The sequence below is a fragment of the Cyphomyrmex costatus genome, unplaced genomic scaffold, assembly GCF_001594065.2.
Source record: "Cyphomyrmex costatus isolate MS0001 unplaced genomic scaffold, Ccosl1.0 scaffold32, whole genome shotgun sequence".
Classification (NCBI taxonomy): Eukaryota; Metazoa; Arthropoda; class Insecta; order Hymenoptera; family Formicidae; genus Cyphomyrmex; species Cyphomyrmex costatus.
In genome coordinates, this window is record NW_017277340.1 from 50,410 (window position 1) to 72,895 (window position 22,486).

A 22,486-nucleotide genomic window follows, 5' to 3' on the forward strand; every position below is an offset into this window, starting at 1 on the left:
ATGGAAATTCTGGGCGTGAAATTTGCACCGTTAAATATACCGTTGGAAAGAAGATTACAAACGTTGGCTGCTGCGATATGGACTTTTGTAACCCCTTTCGGTAATTTTTGGGGATATTTAATTACTGTTTATCTTATATTCTACACAGAAACGCTACGTTATTTCCTGTTATTATATTTTCTCTGGATGTATTACGATTGGGACACTTGTCATAGTGGTGGTAGAAGGTAAGAATTCTGTTAATCTTTTTTTTTTAGTAATCGGTAAAAAGAAAAAATTTTGACAACACTTAAAGACAATTACTTAATCCAACAAAGTAAATAAATGTATTCAGCCGAACGCAACTCTTGCGCAACGGTTTACTGATAAGTTGCAACATTTGAGTGTTCTGCTGAACGCTCTTTTGATATAAACGCTAAAACGCATATTTATTACTAAAAGTTAAAGAAAAAATTAGATAAAATAGCAACCATAATACTACCTCAAATTTATCTGAATTATAATTATATATATTTTTATTTTCGTATATATCAATATTTATATAAACTATTTTGTAACCTTTTATATTCTATATATTTTCAAAAGTATATTACGTTGTTTAAAAAAACGATACATTGAAAACAGCCATTTTGATCAATACGATTTGCTTGAGACTTAATGTTAGCGTACTTTTAATTTGCTGGAAATTATGACAATCATTGAATAAACGTGTTGAAACATTAAATGCATTTAAGACTGTTCAGCAGGCAATTATAAAATGGTTACAAAACTGTTGCGTTCTATTAAACGCACCCAATGAGTAAAAAAATCTTTGAATATTCATTGAATTTAAATAAGAAAAAGTCATTTTAGCCACAATAATTAAACTTTTTAAAAACATAAATTATTAATGTTTAAAAAATGACTATATCTTACATTTTTCAGTGAAATGTGGACAAGAATGGCAAGAAATAATGCGTTTTGGCGTTATTTTTGCAATTATTTTCCGTTAAAATTAGTGAAAACAGTAGATCTAGATCCCAAAAAATCGTATCTTTTTATTGGTGTACCGCATGGCATTTTATCGATTGGAATATTTGGTTCATTTGGAACAGACATATTGAACTGTAAGAAGCTATTTCCTGGACTAGAAATCCGTCCAATTACTCTCGATCAACACTTCAAAACACCTATATTCAGAGAATATCCTTATTCTTTAGGTAAAAATTTAATTATATTTCTCGTCATTCATTAAATTTTTCTCGCTTAATTGCGAATAAATTTTGCAATGTACAATAAATACTCTTTTGATATTTAAATGTAAATATATTATAATTATAGGAAGTAGATAAAAATTATATATATGCATAGATTTATTAATTGCACTCAGTAGATAATCAAATTTTGTAACTTTGTTAAATTCTTTAATATGATTGGTCTTGCCCTTACTTTGTTAGTTTCTCACTAAATAAAAATCCAATTATATTAAAAAATTTTACAACAATTACGAAGCTACTTTTCTACTGAATGTAGCCATTGTAACATTACATATTTTCTTGTTTACAGAGAAAATTGCTTCAAATAATTTTTTCATATAAAAAAGTATTGTTTTTATACTGGTTTGCATATATATACATATATATAGTATATATGTATGATTTTTGATAATTGATTTAAAAAAGAATTTTTTTTTTAAATCAATGAATACCACTTAGAATGTTATATTTTCTGTAATTGTTAGTTATAACGTTAAATTATCGAATACTTATAGGTACTTGTGCTTCTAGCTTGAAAAGTATCAAGTATTTATTATCAACACCACCAAAAAATCCATATACCGGAAGAATTACAGTTCTTGTTGTCGGTGGTGCTTCTGAATCGATGGAATCAAAGCCGGGTACATATCGTATCATTATAAAAAGAAGAAAAGGATTTGTAAAACTAGCTCTAAAGTACGGGTGAGTTATATACTTTTTAGATATTAATATCGTTTCTTTACTTACAAAATGACTAAAAAATGTAATTTTTAAGTTATTATAAGTAAATAAAAAATAAACATTATGGTAAGACCGCCTAAAAGTGCGCATCGCTCAAAAGTTCGCATTGAGCTTTACGATACGACGAAATATAGTAAGAACTGTTTTGAGATAATGGAGCTATATTTTTAACTATGACATAAGTAATATTTCTATGACAGCGTTTATCTCAAATCACATTTCTAAAAAATTGTTTTGCAATCTGCTGATAGTATAGTTTTTTTTTGCCTTAAGCAAAATTATATCTCAAAAAAAATTGTTTTGCATTCTGTGCGTAAATCTTTACGTAATATACAGTTCGATTTAAGTGGACCACCCTGTATAGATAGTTATCTTATAAAATGTAAATCATCAATAAAAATATAGGATAATATAAAACACAAAAAAAGAAATAACCGATAATTACGTATGATATAATTATGTACAGCAATCATATTCAATACACAATTCAAAATCTAATATAACTCTATGATTCAGTACGGCGTTGGTTCCTGTCTTCTCTTTTGGCGAAACAGATTTATACAATCAAATATACAGCCCAGAAGGATCGACTTTCAGACGCATACAAAACTATATTCGCAATCTCATTGGATTAGCACCCGTTGTTTTTTCGGGCAGAGGATTCTTTCAGTATTCATTTGGTCTTATTCCGAAGCGATTACCTGTCACCGTAGTGGGTAAAGTTCTCTTTATATATGTATATATGTATATATATATATATATTCGATTTTATTCATTGGTGCAACGCAAATTATTATACACTACTCAATAAAATCTAGTGATTACTTTTGCTTCAACGTTCAATAACTCGGCGAAAAGAAATCGTACAACGTTCAATAAAAAAACAAATTAAAGGTAAAGATTTACCCTTTTGATTTTTGCGAATCGCATTTTCGGGTCATTTTTACTTCACGCCATAGACCTTTGTAAATTTTGTGAAAAATTTTTAGATTTGACGGATATCCATTTGTGTCCGTAGAACACCGTAAAGTATTAGTCATATTGAAATTTCAATTATAGATTTCGAAAGTAGAGATTTCATCCTTTAAAATGCTTTTTTAATTTTTTGTCTGCGATGATTTTTCAACGAGTTACGGTATTCCGAATATTACTCAATTTTTAGCGTGTTTAAAAGTGTTCCCATTTTGTTGAGTAGTGTATATGTAATATAATATTAATTATATATAATATTAATGTGCACGTTAAATTGCTAATTATCTAATGTTTTTAATTCTATATTCAAATATATTTAAATATTTTTCTTTATTATAGTTGGAAGTCCAATTGAACTACCGAAAATAGCTGAACCTACAATTGAACAAATCAACGAATATCACGAAAAATTTATGAAAAGTTTAGTTGAACTCTTTGAAACGCAAAAATATAATTATATAAAAAATGCGGAGAATATTACTCTCGAACTATGATATTTATTCGATTGCAAGTTTTATATAATATAAAATGTGAAGTTGTGCTGGTTTCAAACATCCATTAAAAAGATCGTTATCTATTTTAAAGACGTAGAAAGAGGATTCTAATTAAGAGATGTTAATTGTACAATCAGTACAATGTTAAATATTATTAATTTGATATTAATTTACTTACAAACGCACACATTTTTAATACTTAGATTGAAAGCAAAGTCAGAACTTAAAAAGACGCAAAAAATACATTAACAGAATTTAATTATATGCCGATTTCTATATTACATACATGTAAAATATGTATCCTTGTTTGTCAGAAACATATTAAGTCATTATTAAAATTAATGTCATTTTTTAAATAAGATCTCAAAGTCAAATTTTTGTGTGTATTTAAAAATGAAGTTGTACCACTTATGCTCAAATATGCGATAAGTTTATTATATATAAATGATAAATAATATGTATTTTGTGTGTTCCATTTGATAAAATATATAACACGTTAATAATTAATAGAATTATTAGAATTGTTATATAATTTATGTATAATTTAAATTAAATTTAAATTATATATAAATTGAGTAATTTTTAGTCATTAGAGTAAGTGCCATTATTGTATATAAAATTATAAAAATTTATATGAGAAGTTAAATACGTAAAAATACTTCTTATAAAAATTAGTTATTAATTATGTTATCCGTATCATTAAATTACAATTAATTAATAATACTTGGCAACGATCGAATTCACATTGCATTTCGCAAAAAAGAAACAGCTAAGACAGCAAAAATTAGAAATGCGAGATAAAAAAGACTCATTCTCAATACCTGTAATATAAGAGATCATTTTTGTAGCTGCATGCATTTTATCGCTTGCGTTATCTTATCCATACCTTATCCTGCCACTCTTTATGCGCTATGCATTCACGAAAACTCATGCGAGTAAACTGCACGGCGAAATAAAGCGGTATCCAGAAATTGGGAACAAGGCTAAATAAAATTTTGTCTACAAACTTTCGAAAAAGAAAAGATTTCTTCGTCACTAAATCTCTCATCTGAAAGATACAATTTAAAAATTAATTTTGAGTCGACCAAAGTACACGAGTATCTGAAAATAATAATAGATAAATTTGATTAATATGTATACCTCTATATAATTATACATTGCCAGATCACATATCGCGTGCCCATTATCGCATCGTAATTCCGAAAATTTCGGCAGAATTTTTGCAAAGTTTGAATCGTAACGTTCCATTAATTCATCAAGCACTAAAATATCTTCAAAGCCCTAACGAAATAAAATAGAAATTATTATGAAAGCAAATTATATTAATTATGGTAACATATCGCTTTCTTCAAAAGTAATATCACTTAAAAAAACATTATTTTCGATTGATTAACTCATGAATAATATTTAATTAAATAAAAATTATTTTATGTCAATCATTAAAAATAAACTAACTAAACTTCATAAAAAATCGTTATCATCACACTCAAAAAGAATTTTAAAAAATCGTAACAATTTTAAAAAAGTAGTTTAAAAAACCATTAAAATTTAAAAAAAGGTAACCTTTTTAACGATTATAAAACAAAAAAAATTTAATTACGTTAAAAATATATTTCACTTGCATACTTTCTTTAATTATAGTTAGTAAACTTATTATTTAAAAAAATAGTTTTTAAATTATCGTATCACTTTTAAAGTAAAAGAGTATAGATAGGGGAAAGTGGTCTAAATCGAACCTATTTGCAATTTTTGTTCTCTACAAGTCGTAAATAAAGTCTGATCATAAGACCAATAGTGCCGTTTGAAAGATCATTTAATTCCCCGCCCCCCTTCATTTTTGCTTTAGACCATTTTGATGTATCTCTTATCTATGTCGAACTAGAATGGAAAATATAAAAATGCATTTTCCGGTCCGATTTAGGACATCTCCCATATATATATATATATATATATATATATATATATAATAGAGCAACAGTTGCATTTTATTTTTTTTCTCTGTAAATGTTGCGAAGTAATTTAGTTCTCTCAAATCGAGAGACAAACCGATTCAATAAAATAATTTACAGTATTCATTCCTTGAGCGTAGAAAGGCACCATGGCATGAGCAGCGTCTCCAACTATGATAGCGGTTTTCCCAACATGATAAGGTTTACACTGTAAGATGTAAGAAGTTAGATCATATTTATACTAGAATTTAATGAATTGGATGATAGCAGAATATAATAAATTTAAAATTAACCTTAATTGATATTAAAGTTTGCGGTTTTTTTTTAAAAAACTGCTCCACTAATTTCTCCTCACCGATCAATCGTAGAAGATCCGGAAAATGTTCAATGTAAAAGCTTAACAATGAGTCGCGCGTCTTCAATTTTTCGAAGACATGAAACGGAGCGAACAAATTGCCGGTAAATGTGTGATCTTCATTCGGAAGGCTGGTCATCATAAATTCACCACGTGGCCAAATATGAAGATTGTTACCGTTCATCGCAAACTTAAAGGAGAACAAAATGTTTAAATATATTCATATGACAGGGTAAATAAGAATTTAAAAAATCGATTTTTTAATATTGGGGGGCCAACTTTACATGAATGACAACACGCATGTCCAATAATAAGATATAAACTTAAACGTCTTTGATCTTCTGAAAAACTAAATAAGGAGTAACATATATATCCCAGCAAGATGTAATTTTTTAAAAAATACTGTGCGCAAATTATCGTTTCATGTAGTATTAACTGAAGAGTTATGACATTGCTAGTCGCACTAAACTCATATACTTATGAAGTATAGTATGAAGTATAAGATATCCTACATCGTTTTCTACATTAAATTTTTCTATCTCGTGAAAGATGTTAAGACATTTTTAAGTCTTTTCTCTCTCGATTTTGAACGTGTATCTGAGCATTATCAAAATTTGGGTCAAAGTTATCCCAATTTTGGGCCAAAGCTATTTTATTTTACGATACTCACTTTATTGTTTTCTTTACATGGCACTGATAATTCCACGTATCCATGTTCGATATATGTTTGAGCGCAATTAAAGAGCGGTCTCCTAGCCATAATTTTTCGTACCGTCGAATGCGCGCCATCGGCGCCAATTATCAAATCAGCTTCCACGGCTTCCGTTGCCCCCGTATTAATACTAAAAAAGAGAGAAAGAAACTAATTAAATAGAACAAAATATAATACTAATTTCCGATAACAGTATTGTTCATTCACTCACTTTAAGAACTTCATCTTTCCTTTCTCTAAATCAGCTTCTACAAGCTTTCTGTTGAAATTGAATTGTACTTGCGGATATTTTTCGGCGGCTGTTAATAAAATATAATCACAACAAAACGAAATTTATATAGATCTTAAATTAGATTTTCTGTTAGATTAGTTACCTGATATCGCGACTTAAATTTACTTTAATAAAAAGCAGGTGTTGCGAGTAAGATAATACGCGCGAATTTTTACGGCTTCGCACACGACAACGTCATCGAATATCACGTAGGAGTAGAAGAGCTTTTTTTAACTACATTCCGCATTCAATCTCGTATTTCCTTGACTTACTTGCAATATGATTAATATGATATTTATTTTAAATAAATTATGACAATAAGTTGTTTTTTTGTACAAGTATTGATTGAATATAAGGAAAGATTATTACTTTAAATAATAATTCAACATAAAATACAGATAATATAAATAAAAAATGTGCAATGGAAATTAATTTTTTAAATAAGTTTAGAATAGAGTAAAGGTATCATTAATTCACAAATAGAATTTATTTTAATTTACACACACACATATTCTGTTTTATGTTTCTACTTTTATTCTTATTTTGTCAGAAAAAGTCAACCCTCCCTCTTGAAATAAATATTGACAATAATAAACTTACATGTTAAACATTGTTAACAACGAATTTATGTCAAACAATACAAAAAAGGGAACATACCATTCAATAAAACCACATTGAGATATCGCCTATTAACGGAGTAAATACACTGTAAAATAAAAAATAACTCATATAAACATTTAAAAAATAAGCAAACTTATTTGTATGAACAGAAGATAATTAGAAATAATAAAGACATACATTTCCTTTGACGCTGTCATAAAGAACTTCTTTCAAATTGCCGTCTTTATCGTGGAGCATTCTTCCGCGCATACAAGTACCATGACATTTTACCAAAATATTTTCGAGACCGATTGCCTTTAAAGCTTCTCTGCCACGGAATGACAGCGCCAGGTTGATACTTTGACCATGCGACTTTTCCGTTCGTATATCTAAAAATATAAAGACTTAAAATCGATTATTTATCTGAGATATTATTTCCTGAAGCATTTAAAAAATATAATATCTCAAAATTAATAAATTTCGAGATATTATTTTTAAATGCTTTAGGAAATAATCATCCATTTATCAACTTTTTCCTAAAATTATACTACATATAAGAAAATATTAAGCACGAACAACTGGTTATACATCTATATACTAATGTGTTCTGTTGTAAAGAATATAGAATAGAAATTTATAAGTGTAATAAGTTACGAGATAGGCAAATCTAAAGTGCTAAAATTTGATATAATTTTTTAACGTTTTTTACCCGATCGATATTCATAAATTACTACTTGATGACCTCTTTTAGCGAAAAAACACGCGGCTAATGCTCCAACCTGCAATGAGAGCAATAGCTTATTTTTCTTATTCACCGTCCTTTTACACCAAAATCGAAAAATAAAAATATTTCACGCACCAAACCACCTCCGATGATAGCAATACACTTTCCTTCTGAATCTGTCATAGCTGTTCTGTTGTATACCGAGGTTACTGATCAACTGTACTAGCAAACTGTCCTCGCGTACCTATATATATATATTCAAACATCGATATCTTATAGAGTAAAGAGGGATAATTTGGTTAAGTTAATAGAAATTTTTAAATTGTATAAAAGATTGAGGCGTATAATGTACCATATTTAATTAAACATGAAAAACATATGCTATTAGTGCAATAGTGTATATTTTGTATAATCGCTTGTTTTTTTATTAATATATCAGGATATCACTAATCACTACTAGTTTAGATCCTACAAAAATAAACGCGATATTTTCAAGAACTGCATAAAAAAAAGTGTAGTTTTTAATTATTTATATCTCATGTCAGTATTGAAATTGTCAATCTCATTGTAATTACAGCGTGTCAATGTATAGAACAACGTATCGTTTCAATTACAAAAAATTTTAACTGTTTTTAATTCGCGAGTGTACTACTTTAACAGTATTTAATATTAGTGTAATAAGATCGAAGGATCCCCCATATAACAAAGATCTTGAGAACATTCCTAGGAAGATCTCTAGGATAAAGTATACTATAATAGCTATTACTATTAAGGCTATTATCCTTTTATACTGCAACCAAAGTAGCTAAAAGAGCTTTGTTTCTCTTAAATAAAAAATTTACTCTATTATAAAGTACTGCAACAGAGAATGTGGATAGGTAAATACAACACGGCGACGTCACCTTAACCATCGTCGTCGCCGTCACCGTCATCGTCTTCGGCTTCGTCTCCGTCGTTCCTAACACCGTTCCCCTGTGTGGCTGTCCGAAAATTCAAAAATAGCCGATGTGCGGCAGTCAGTGCGGCGATGTCGACAGCGAACGACGGTTCGGCGGTACGGTTCGGCCGATGGTGGTGGTGCTGGCGAAGAAGAAGGCGGAGTACTACGACCCGCGGCCCTACGATGCCGACGACGATGTACTACCCGAGGACAATCATCCTTCTGAGCGTACTAGCGTTGATTTCGGTCCTCCTTGGTCACGTTGACGCCGCCGCAAGGACAAAAGCCGAGGAGTCGGCCTCGTCCCGCGGCTCGGCCGGCAGACAGAAGGAGGCCGAGCCGGTGATCGAGGAAGTCACTGCCAAGCAACTCGAACGGCTCCTCAACGAGAAGGACTTTGTTGCCGTGTATTGGTGTAAGTTCTATCACTCGTGTAACGATCCTTCGACTTTATCACAAATTATAGTGTGATCTCGAATGATAAACAAGTCCTCTATCTATCTAAAGCAGGGCCGCACGCGACAACAGGTACGACGCAACTCTCGAATTTATAATACACGGACTAAATATTTTAAATGTCTACACAAGAATTTTTGTTTATAATTTAAAAAAATGTTACATTTCTAATATGAAAAATTGTCATATGTTGATCATTTCAACTACTAAACATGTTAAGGTAATGTCGACACATGGATATTTTTTTGTCCCCATGCACATGCTTGATAATGAATTCTCGAGAACTTAATTCGAAATTTTATTTTTCACGAAATCACTCGTAAAATAGCGCAAACATTTAAATGTCTTATTTTTCATTTGCGCAGTTATATATATTACGAAAAAATCGTGCGTATATATTTCATAATATATAAAAATAAAGAGAATTCTTCGACGAATAAATAATAATATTTAATAAGCATAAATGCTATGCTTGGCGGAACATAATGCTTTAAATACATATATATAAGAAAATAATATTTATAAAATAAAATAATGTATATGAAATGCATACGACAGTGATAAATGGATTATGATAAATATGAAAGGCATTAGCAAAGCGAGATCTTAGCTTGGAACTTTCAAGCTAAGAAACCTTAGCTTGAAATGTTATCTTGAAATATTCGTAAATTATTTATATAAATTGTTAATATAAATTTCTTACAATATTTTCTAAGAATAAAAAGAATGTGTCTACGCAATTATTGGCTTTAAATATAACAGATTTAGTTCTTATCTTCTTTCAAAAGAAGAAGAAAAAGAGAAAAGATTCAGATATTTCGTGTGACAAATATTTTTAATTTCTAATCACAGTAAAACTGTATTATTTTATCACTTCTGTATTATTTTGTGGTTTTATGATTTTTTTTTACTTCTTATCGTATTAAAATAATTTGTTTTGATTAATCGTAATAATAAAAAAGTATTAATATTATCCGAATTCTCGTTAATATATTTATTATATAACGCGCGAGTGTGGGTGTTGATGAAAGCTACAGTTAAAGTTACGGAACACTATTCGCCATTGAAACTGTTCTATATACAGCAAAAAATAGTGATTTTTTTGTAAATGATCTCGGGAAACTTTATTTATAAATAGTTATCATTTTCATTTATACGTTTTTATCTTTAAACAATATTAAAAAGTTATCGCATAAAATATATCGTTGATAAAAAGTATTGTATATATATACATACATTATACATTTTTAGGAAAAATGCAGCAACGTTTTGTTCGAGACACATTAGAATTCACGATGTTTCTAAAAAATAAAGTTTTATGCTTATATATTAACTAAATATTTTTAAAGATTCTATCTCTTTCTCTCTTTCTCTCTCTCTCTTCAGAGATAATTGTATGACTAAGTCTTCTGTAAAATTATAGTTTCATGATACTTTAATATCACCGATATACACGTTTTATGAACGATAGTTTTACTGCCACAAATTACCCTCACGTGAGAATTAACAGGTACTAAATCTACTTCTTCTGCCAAGTGCTACGACCGCTCAGTAGGACAGCCTGTCTCGAGGTGGCCTCCCGAGTTTGCTAATCTAGCAACCTAATGCCGCGCGTGAAACACTTCATTTAATTTAGGCTGTAGACGACCTTTCTTACCAATCATCCATAGAAGAATATCTGAATTGATTGAACGACTTTGTTTCTTTTTTAAATGTATTGAGATATTGAATTGCACTATAAGCTGAATATACCAAAGGTCACATCTCGCGTGGCAATCCGCCAAAATGCATCCTTGTGTACGCTTTTCGGAGCTCCCCAAAGATAATTGATGTAACACAATCCTTCCTCTTTTTTCAATATATAGACGAGACTCAATAAATAGAAATATCGATCTGCATTTTTTACAAGATAAATATAGAATTACACATCTGTGAAATCCAATACTTAAACATGGGTGTCAATACACCCGATATGTCTTAAGGTATTTAAAAATATATTTACACGGTGATCTTCAGGATGTTTTAAAAATATGCAAATATTGATTCAGATTTGTATACATCTCTGGATTTCGTGATAGGAGGGCGACGTATTATGAGCCTTTGCTTGTTAGAGCAATCCAGGAAACATATATAGCGAGAACTGACTCATTAGCGTGACGCATGGCGAGATGCGGAAGCGCACGAGCGACGATTCAGCCATGATCTGAGGATTTGTCGAATTCATTTAATATTCGCATGTATATAATATTAAGTTAAATTAATATAATTTTAATATTAAATAAATGTATTAATTCATATTAAAATAAATGTAGTGTGATGATATTTTTTTGATATGTCAAACGCGTTGTACAATTAAGTATCAGATACATTCGTATACGATTTTTAAGCAAGACAACAAATTTTGCGAGATTGTTGCGGATTTATACATTCAACTTTTACACACACATCTCGGAGAAATTAAACGTCGTTGTTTCGAAGATATGATAAATGAAAACCGATAATGAATGAAGGACGTTATGGAAACAATGAGTTTGCAAGTGCATATTTTGCAACAGGGAGTAAAGTTTCCGGCGCGAGATAAAACTTCTGACAACCTGTTCACGCTCCTACATGTCGCCTAAGAACTTGCATACTCACCGTGATTTTCTCTTGAATCATCTTTTCGTAATACCGAGTGATATAATCGACCCCAGATTTTCGGTCGCAAATGCATCGTGCCACAGACGTGCGGTAAGAACGAGAAGTTTACTTTTACCGCGTCGACTCAAAATACATTGTCGCGAAATCCTGCATTCACCGTAACTTAAACAGCAAAATGAAGACAGCATTACACTTAATCTTTTTAAGTTAACGCGCGCGTTGTAGAGACATTTATTGTGCAAAGTTAAAGGACGTTCTTACTCAAGTAGAAACATCAAAATGACTACTAAGAGTCACTTTTCAATCAGTTCATTTTAATGTCATTTTGACTTCTTATTCCACTTGGGTATTTTTTAATGATTTTTTCTGCGCAATTTTCCTTTTAATTTGAATTTAATAGGGATATTAAAGGGTAAAATGCATCCTGAAATTCAAGATTGATCGACCGAACCGAAGGACAATCGTCGAAAGATCCGCCCGCTTCTTAAACGCGCTGTAGCAAGGCTGGCGCTCCGGTGGACGCCACTTTTAGCGCACGTTAGAGTTATTTTTGCGCTTACCCCTCTCTTCTTCACGGCTATCGTCCCCGCTGAAAACATAATACCGTCCCAGCCGCGACGACCACCCTGCGCATTCGTAGATTGCCTTCAGCTCGCGACGTCGCGTAATACGGACCTATCGCCAGCAGCACGTCGACATCAATTTCCCTGAAGTTCCGCGAAATGATGTATAGAATCCTATCAGAGCAATCAGGAGACCCCAGAAGATCCACGAGGAATCCCAGATGATGAACTAAATCCCGGGTGTTTAACCTATTTCCAGATACCACCAGGCTCTGTCTATTCGACTGTCGTACTCGCGCGAATAAAGTTTCCCTCTTCCAGTTTATCGTCCTACGTCAGACTAAGCTAAGAAACTGAAGACCTTTCAAGTTCGAGTCACAAACATTAAACTATGAATTCAGAAACTCCTTTCTATGAAAGAAAGGAGAAATTTTAGATGATAAAAATTAAAAAACCTAACAAAGCGATGATTTTATGTAGAAAAGAAAATATAAAGTCTTGATTGAGGGGTTTTGACATAGAATAAGAAGGAAGGAAGAAAGGAGAATGATTATCGAGAGAGATGTACGGCAGAATCGACTGACGAAGCGTCGGAGGACCCAGACGACGAGCTCTCGCGTCGAACCTATTTCCAGCTGCGGCCGCGTCCTCGCGGCTCATTCGCGCTGTACGATCGTGTCGAATTCTTTTCTTCTGGGTTACTGTTTCGAGATTCGTATGTCCTTATCTTCTTCTCTTTACCTCGAATCGATAACTCCTTTGTTGTCACCAACAGAAGTAATGATCGCATAAAAAAAAAAACAGGTCTTGATCGCGCAAAAAAAATTGCATATTGCCGTTATATGGCAATTTTAACGCATTTATGAAATATTTTTAATAAATATGAAAGAGATACGTAGGACTACTACTGATCTGTTCATAAAAAAATCTAATACTATTTACGATTTTCAATAATTATTGACTATAAAATTAACAAATATAAGAGGAATGAAATAATTTCAAATTATTGAAAAGTTATATTACATGAGAAGAACAGTTTTGTAGCATGTATAAATTTAGTTGGATGTTCAAATTTAAAAGCAGTCTTTCTTTGGACCATAAAAATAATTATGCTGGACGCTCAAATTAGTTATTAGAATGTCAATATTTTTTTGCAGCATTATCATCAACGTTCAAGTTCTCTACATTATTTATTTTATGATCTAACAAAATTATTTTCAGATTTGTATCTAGCTAAATTTTTAGATACTTCAGTGAAACAGTTTTCTTCTGTATATTTTATGGCAGTCACTTGATGAGAGTAAAATTCGGCGCGATGCCTCGTTCGTGTAATAATAACACCGAAAACAGTATCAGCATCTCGAGAGCCCTAGACATCTTTTCGGCCAGAAATCTAAAATTACTCATATCCACTGTGCGGGGGAATGCTTTTCCGCCTTTGGGCGATTTCAAATTGAACGATAAATAAGCAAATATTTTTCTCCGAGTTTTTCTTTTTTTTTTTGTACTTATGTGTAACATTGAGATATGTGTATTTACGCAAAGCTGTAATAATATTGAGATGTGCGTATTTATATAAGATTTCAATGCCGAAGACCATTATAACAATAATGGTCTTCAAGATATCAGATTTCTTAGTTTGTGCGAATTTCAAAATGTCACGATGTCTTCAAAGCGATGTAAACATTTTAGACATTTTAAACAACTCAAGCTAAAGAATTTGATGATCACTTCGTTTAAAACACATTATTCACTATTTACGTATAATTAAATAGATTCTTAAATAAGGTGTTCAAAAATTTAATATTTGCTTAAAAATAACTAATTGAAATGTTTTTTTTTTCATAGAAATCGTTTAAATCGGAAATTCGATATCTTCACTAGATTATAAAAACAGTTATTAACATTTCAATTTTACGTGTATCTTTTAATATATACTTCAATATGTTGCCATGATGCAAATGAAAAAAATTAAAAAAGGATTGCTTACTTACTGTCTGATTTGATGTGGAACTGCCTCTTTACGTCACGATGATGTGAAACACTTATCTTGTATGGACACGTGACCTCGTTTCCGGGAACTATCGTGTCAATGAATTTAAAAACTACAAATATATATACTCATACATGTATTCAAATAAGTTAGAATTTCCTTTTTAACTATCTTAAGGGCTATGATTTGAAAAGTAAAAGTTACAAATTTTTTTATACATATTATAAACAAAGGTAAATTAATTATACACTTTGCAACTTTTATGATATAATCTATTTGATGAAATAGATTTATAAAGTAATTAAAGAGTTCTTTTCTTAATTCATGAACTAATCTCTGTAAACTTCGAGCAACTGCCAAATTCATGTTTGCCAAAAATGTGAGGCATCTGAAAGTTATGCTCATTTAATAAAAAATGTTCTAGCAATATTCACCAAATTGCATGAATGAAAAATATGAATGAAGACATTCAACTTATTATGACGAGTCCAAGAAAGCTTTATACAATTTTTCGTTATCATAATACATGTGTTTGCACTGTAAATTAAATCGTTTTAATTATCTTACAAGCGTGGAAACTTTATACAACATTTATGTCGCTCTTTCTTTTTAAATAAAGTCATAGAATCGCATTCATTATTGTGATGTTCGAGGTGTTGTAGACGTCAACAACAATTTGAGCTACTACATAGGTGACTACATAAGTTGCATAAACTTGAACGAGCGATTCACGAATAGAGCGGAAACGTTCTACGCACGTGCGACGATTAGTCTTGTTCGATTGCGAAGTGTGCTCCCGCAAACATTTTATTTTCTATTTCTGAGAGAAGGTCATATCGGCAAAATTTATTCGGTAATGGATACAGACATTGATTAAAAAACATATAAAAAATGAAAAAAATTACAATTAATTGTACTTTAATAATGATAATAGATTAACCTAATGACAGATTTTATTTACTAACAATTTTATATTTTAACAAATTTTTAGGCTAGTAGCTCTGTTTCTTTTCATTATTTTTAAAATTTATTGAGCCTTATTACAAATATATAATAATAAATAACATTTTATGAATGAACTGTCAACTCTGGGGGGGATAATCATTACTATATATATCAATTTATTTAAATATTAATTAAATGAAATCATTATACATAACGTAATGGAAATAATATGTGATAAATCTCTCTCTCTCTCTCTCTTTTTTAATAATTTTACCACTGATATCGCGTTACTTTCTCGAAACAATTTTCAAAATGTATGTATACACCTAATTCTGCGTATTGGCTCGAGCATATAAAGCACAAACCAAACTCTGTAGTAATGATTAGTGTAATATATTCTTATGTTTACGCTCCATACCGACAGTCTGTTTCCACATTTACGCCTGTTGGTTTATTTATATTGTTACTCCACTTTACGCAGTTCACGTCGAGACAAGCTCCGTTATTCCGATAGAGTTTTACTGGACTTGAGGCCACGTATTTCCTCCTACTCTTTTTTAAGAAGAATATTTCTTACGTTAATTAAATTTCCTCTATGCGCGCTAGACGGAAAATTACAACGATCTCGAGCCAAATGTGTATTCTAAAGCAAGACTAGTCCGACTGGAGCGATTCAGTTTCATGTATTTCAATCGTTACTTTACATAATTGTAAACGAGAACATCGCAAACGCCCTTGGCGAAGATATCCGCGGATAACGGCGACGAAGACGAGAAAACGATGTCGACGACGGCGATGGTATGGGCGAGGCCGTTCGTTCTTGTATTTTTAGTGGCTCGTAAACTAGGCACTGGCCGTCGTTCGATCTCGTTGTCTCTCTCTTTCTCATATAGGAGCGGCGTACATAATCCAGATTAAAGAATCAGACTAATTTTATTTTAAAAATGTATGGTTGTTAAAATTTTGCAAGTGCAGCATTAGGATATTGTATATGTAACAAACGAGAATTGGTCTAGAGAACCTGGATAGTTTATAGTAATATCTGTTTAATACATTCTAATTCTATTAAAAATAAAAATTATTTTAATGAATGTAACGATTGGGACAGTTTATTTCGTTAACAGGAAGTAATCGCAAGGTGCCAAATCCGAGGAGTACAGTGGGTGAGCAAACACGTTTGCTTGTTTTCGGGCCAGAAGTTGAAATTGCCGCTGAAAGGAGAACCTTTCAGAGACATTCAAAATATACAAAAGATATTACAGTAGAATCTTCACAAATCAATTCCAGTTATTGATTGCTATCGACATGTTCTGTGAAAATATTTTATGTAAAATAATTTTATCATAACTATAATGTAATTTTTTAAATATAAAATCAGTCATTTTATTAAATTGTTCAATCATTATGTACTATAGTTTTTCTGATGAAGTTGAGTCTATTCGTTTGATTATGTTTGTCTTTGGCGTAGAATGCATATTCGATCAAGATGAGTCCGTCAGTTGGCATCGTCTTTCGGATTAGTTTCAGTTGATCGGCCAGGGATCCTAAATATATCTATATTTACAATGTTCAATCTACTGCTTAAATATATGGAATTTCCATTTCAGTTTTGCTTCGATGACGAAGAAACAAATACTGATCAAAAAGATAAAAATAATTGTATTTGAATTACTTCTTAGCGAAAAAGACGAAGAAATGCAAATTTCGAGTATTTAAGCAGCAAATTGAACTAAACATTAATAAGAAAATATAAATATATATTTTGGATCTCTGACTAATCGATCAAAGCTAATCCGAAAGGCCAACCAACGGACGCGTCTCGATCGAATGTGCATTTTTCGTTATAGATAAACATAATTTGATCAACTGTGTCCTCGCTCCTTCGTGGTAGTTGTCGATGTGACGATGAGTGAAATAATTTGGAAACGCACGTGTATCTCTTTTAACGGAGAAAAAGAATGAGAGATGTGCCACTTGTTGTTACTTAACCAAAAAGCTACATGAGCAGTTTCTTGTTTAATATGGTACTTTCGGACAATTCTCTACACAATACTTATTCCTTTCAAACAATAACTTCGTATTTTTAATTCGTGTAAATCCAGATCATCGTATAAGTATCGCAATAAGATATACGCAAGTGATCCCTGACGTCACTTGTATTTTGGTTCTTTCTCGATAATCTTCTCAGAAGAAGAAATAAAAAGATATACGATAAAAAAATAAAAATAGACTTCTTATATAGGACGGTGTATTTATATATTATTCGCTCAACGTAATTTTTTCAAATAAAAGAACAAGAATCGCGTTTCTATAATTATATTATTGCATATAATCTTTCAGTACTTTCAATCTTAACGTGTTCAGTACATCGATATCTCTATGATTTCGCGGGCACATAAGGCAGTATTCATAATCCATTCTTATTTTAAGACCGTCTTAAGTAATATCTTAAGATGCTAATACTTATCTCTGACTGGTTCATAATCTTACATCTTGAGACTGTATTTAAGACGATCTTAAATATAAGATCCAACTATTATATAAATATCGATCATTATTAACTAATAGATGATATTGATAAATGAAATTATTACTTTGATTAAAGGCACTCTTTTCTCTTTCGTATTCGATCTTTTTTTTTTTAATTTATATTGATTAGTAGATTATCGATTAATTTCTCTTAACTTTCGACTATTACGGCGACAACTGGTGGACATGATCCAATTTATTTGGCACAGCTTTTCGAAAATTCCTCAGCTGCGTGTTTCATACATCTCTCTCTCGCTTCACGCATCTTAGTCAAATCATTCTGCCAACCGCTTCGCGGGGGTGTCTGTTAACCGAATGCTGCTATTACGTTACTCCCAATACAACGATAGTGGAGCAAGAGGATGGACGGAGAGATAGAAAGAGATAGAGAACGAAAGAAACAGGTAGATAAAAAAAGACGCAGAGAAAAAGAGGAAAAGAGATGCGAATATGCGATCACAAGAGCAAAGAAGTGTAACGGAAAGAGAAGCTATACGATAGAGATGCGGGCAAACTGAAAGAGAGAAAGAGAGTGAAAAAGAGAAAGATAGATGGCAAAACCAAGAGCGAGTGAGAAGACAACAGAAATAGGGGGGAAGAGAATCGGAACCACCTCTCCTGTTTCTTCTAGCTCTATTCTAAGGAAGTCGTCACCAAAAATGGCGGGGCGCACGAAGCATGTATGCGATGATGCGCGTAACATCGTCGCCCGCGCTTTGTTATCGCTTGGTATTACCACGAGGTGTAATCAAGGTTCTCGCGCAACAAAACGCAATGATTTTCCTAAGCACGGAAAACCGAGAGGACGATGGTGGGTCGATATTTCGATATCTATAGTCGATAATTGTAACCTAACACCTACCGCAGAGGCAGTGGTTTGCTCTCTGTACGCTCGAATGAAGCCACAGCCCGCCAAGAATGCACGCAATCTGCCAAGGAGCGGGAACGATAAGCGTAAAAATGTGCAAAAGCGAGATCGATCTCTTCTTACAGCCACCTGAGGAAGTGAAACGTATTTAAAATTAGAGTACAAAACGTCGTTGTCCGTTTAAGTACTAGAGTTTTGTTTTTGTCAATCATTTTATTATACTATAATATTATTTGTTATACTATAATAGTTTACAAATTCTGAATAATTTTTGATGTAAGAAAGGAAACACTTTTTTAAACGTGTATTATAGGGTGTTCAAATCGTTAAGTTCAAATTGTCATTTAGAAAAATTTATTGGATCGAATTTTTGAAATAATATATTAATTTTAAAATATAACATATTTTTTAGATGTAGCATGTCAATTTTTAAGATACAGCATTTTTTCTGAATAATTTGGATGCGACAAGTGACCAGCAAGGCAAATATTTCCATTAGACTTTTATGATATTTAGAAAATGTTATTTTAAGTATTGGAATGAAAACGTGCGTGGCAACTATTGATGGATTCTAAAGGCGGCTCCAAACAACATGGCCAATGTACACCACATTAGCAACTATTATACATACACACACACGCTCGACATACATAACTATCCATATGAATATTGTAGACCAATAGCGAATGTGCGTAAAGTTGGCGTATATTGGTTATATCGTCTGAAATCACCTCAATATCGATCCAAAGTAGTATTAAAAACAAAAATCAAACGCTCAATATTCTGATTGTTTTCTAATTTTAATAATATTTCACTCTATATAAGAAAATATGTTTTTTCTTGTACCTTATAAAAATCAGACCTGACAGAAATATTTCCATGATAAGATTTGAATTCAGCATAAAAAATTAGAAACAGTTTTCATATACTTTGCACAAAAAATCTTGTAAATTAGGTTATTAATTTATATATTCTTTTAATAAATATAATGCAATTTTTGACAATTTTTTAAAATTTAATCGATACATGAATGCCCTAATGTAATTTTAACAGAATGTTCTCTGTATTTACTATTAAATATGTATATGTAAAATAAATATAAGCATTTTCAATCAATGTTTACTCAGGTTTCTTATTATTTAATACGACATTTCCTAAATTTAATTTATCTATAGATGCCCGAAGTTGCACTACATGCGACAAAGTCCTGGCCGAATTGGAGAAAATCGACGACGATACAGACCACTTTGGAGTCGACTTTGTCAAGATCAACGATAAACGATTGGCGAAACAATATGGCATCAAAAACTTTCCGGCTCTTACATATTTCCGCGAAAAAGAACCAATCATATATGATGGTAAGCCTAAGCGTGCGTGCGTGTGTTTGTTACGTTATGCTTACTGAGGTCTTCTTTGCTTATTTGTGTTGAATTTTTTAAATGTATTGAACATTTCTCGGTCGAATTTTACTTAATGTTTATATAAGTGCGTTATTGCAAGAAATAAAGAAGTTTAATATAAATAATACAAAAAAATTTAATATAAATATTACAGACGTTTCGACTCTGATTAGGTCATTTTCACAATGTTACAGTTAATATAAATTACAAAAAACATTAAATATTGCTTCTACAAGAAATCGTTATCGGCCATTATTTGTTCTTTATGTGCATAATGCTTCTACAAATTTCGTATTCTTCATCTTGTGCAATGTTGCGAGTCAAATTAGTAATAAAAAGACAATCTTATAGTTGTATATGTAACATCTATTATTTTTAAATATAATATGATTATTTTTGTAGGTGACTTGATGGACGAAGAAAATGTACTAGATTTTCTTACGAGTTTAGAAGCTATGGATCTACCAGATCGTATCGAAGAAGTTAATGCAAAAATTCTGTCGAAGATTGTTGAGGAAACGGACTTCGTGGCAGTCCTCTTCTGTAAGTCGTTTTTCCCATTAATCACGTTAATCATTAAATTAAGTCTCAGCTAAAAACAGATTCGGAAAATCAAATTATTCGGAACATGTCCAACATTCATTCTTCTATTTTCGATAAAATATTGTGCATGCAAATTTCGCTGTAAAATGATGAAATACATATGTGAGATATTTTTAAAAAGTAAGTAAATAAAATTAAATAGTTGATTCTAATCGATAATATTAAATGTTTACGTTCAATCCTCGAATCATGAATTATAACTAAGGAAAAAATGTTTAATAGCATACTCCAGTAATATAATAAAGAAATATTGGTAATTATGCACTTTAAGGGACCCGGCTCCGTTGACCTTGATTTTGACATAGTTGTCAAGATCAAGGTCATCGGAGCTGGGTCCCCTAAAGTGCATAATTACCGAAACATTTTTTCTCACAGAAATAGTTTTATAAAATATATATATATTTATAACATATACATATAATATATATATATATACAATATATAATAATATATATGGTAAAACTTAAAAATATTGATAATTTAAAATGAGCTTAAGAATTACAAGATTATTTCTTTATGTATAGTTTAAAATAGAAAAAGATAATTTTACGTAAAATTATACAGGATGTAACTAAAAAGACGCATATGGAACATACCTCCAACGTTTTTTTTTAGTTACATCCTGTATAGAATCATTTAAGAAAATTGTCTGAGTGACGTAAATGAGCAATCGCGAAATAGCAAAAAATAATGCAAACAAGAAATGAGAAATACGAAACAAGGCAGTCGTTTGCAAGTATGTAGTTAAACAGCTCTAATTTACGTGTCCGGATGAAAGATTTTTAACTAATGGCGGAGATGTGAAAAAATTGAAGGGTGATTGGTTTCAGTTGGCATCTCTGAATCTTTTTAGTTTGTATACTCGTAAAATTTTTTATAGTTCGAAATCCATTCAGAACTAAGTTCTAGGCTAATAACTATATCAGTCGACATCGAAAAATCAACGGTGCTACACAGTGATGTTACGTAATGTATCCCGACCGTCATCCGTGTATCTATCGTCCATTTAATCTGTTATTGTCCGACGTCTTACTAATCATTGTGTATGTCACGTTTGCGAAATTGTTCATTATTCTCCGCAAAACACAAACTAATAGTAACATTACATCAATATTATAATTTCCTACAACAAAAATTTAATGTAACATATCATACTTTACGTTTACATTGCTGAGTTAATTATAACATTAATGTAATATTACTATTTATATTGTGCGGATTTGTACATAAAATATAAAAATCGCGATTAATTTCCCCGCAAATACGCTACAACTTAAAAATTCCATGTATGCACATTGATCATCATTAAGCACAATAAATTAATAAATGGCAAATTTAATGAGGTGGCTTTTCAGATCTTTGCTATCATTATTACGAAGCTCTTATCATAATTAGATTATAGGTATTACCATGTACAGTTTTATGTTTACTGACTTGTAGTTGTTTCTAATATTTCATGTATGTACAATACAGAGAAGGATTTAAAGAGATATATT

At 31.1% G+C, this 22,486-nt stretch overlaps 3 protein-coding genes across 3 annotated transcripts in view; 2 read left to right on the top strand and 1 right to left on the bottom strand.

Moving 5' to 3' along the window:
* Window positions 1-3,442, top strand: LOC108775804 (diacylglycerol O-acyltransferase 2). Its single transcript, XM_018542253.1, has 5 exons — window positions 1-227; window positions 925-1,199; window positions 1,751-1,937; window positions 2,493-2,692; window positions 3,288-3,442. The coding sequence occupies exons 1-5, from the start codon at window positions 1-3 to the stop codon at window positions 3,440-3,442; spliced, it is 1,044 nt and encodes a 347-aa protein (XP_018397755.1).
* Window positions 3,443-4,182: 740 nt separating this feature from the next.
* cn (Kynurenine 3-monooxygenase cn) lies at window positions 4,183-8,236 on the bottom strand. Its single transcript, XM_018542232.1, has 11 exons — window positions 8,189-8,236; window positions 8,039-8,108; window positions 7,528-7,718; window positions 7,387-7,435; window positions 6,670-6,757; window positions 6,417-6,588; window positions 5,685-5,936; window positions 5,510-5,599; window positions 4,583-4,723; window positions 4,329-4,490; window positions 4,183-4,263 (listed from the first exon to the last, which is right to left on the bottom strand). The coding sequence occupies exons 1-11, from the start codon at window positions 8,234-8,236 to the stop codon at window positions 4,183-4,185; spliced, it is 1,344 nt and encodes a 447-aa protein (XP_018397734.1).
* Window positions 8,237-9,083: 847 nt separating this feature from the next.
* The window catches only part of hlk (hulk), a 34,587-nt gene continuing 21,184 nt past the window's right edge, over window positions 9,084-22,486 (top strand). The window contains 3 exon segments of the mRNA XM_018542254.1: window positions 9,084-9,408; window positions 20,163-20,345; window positions 20,790-20,930. Of these exon segments, the coding sequence (XP_018397756.1) occupies window positions 9,177-9,408; window positions 20,163-20,345; window positions 20,790-20,930 (556 nt within the window). The 5' untranslated portion in view covers window positions 9,084-9,176.

What these genes read in the sequence shown, in the direction of transcription:
- LOC108775804 (XM_018542253.1), top strand. Translation starts at nt 1, where the DNA reads ATGGAAATTCTGGGCGTGAAATTTGCACCGTTAAATATACCGTTGGAA. An exon ending in TGTCATAGTGGTGGTAGAAG is followed by an intron (nt 228 to 924) that starts GTAAGAATTCTG and finishes TACATTTTTCAG; the next exon opens with TGAAATGTGGACAAGAATGG. An exon ending in ATTACCTGTCACCGTAGTGG is followed by an intron (nt 2,693 to 3,287) that starts GTAAAGTTCTCT and finishes TCTTTATTATAG; the next exon opens with TTGGAAGTCCAATTGAACTA.
- cn (XM_018542232.1), bottom strand. Translation starts at nt 8,236, where the DNA reads ATGACAGATTCAGAAGGAAAGTGTATTGCTATCATCGGAGGTGGTTTG. An exon ending in ATGACAGCGTCAAAGGAAAT is followed by an intron (nt 7,436 to 7,527) that starts GTATGTCTTTAT and finishes TTTATTTTACAG; the next exon opens with TGTATTTACTCCGTTAATAG. An exon ending in CAATGTATAATTATATAGAG is followed by an intron (nt 4,491 to 4,582) that starts GTATACATATTA and finishes TGTATCTTTCAG; the next exon opens with ATGAGAGATTTAGTGACGAA.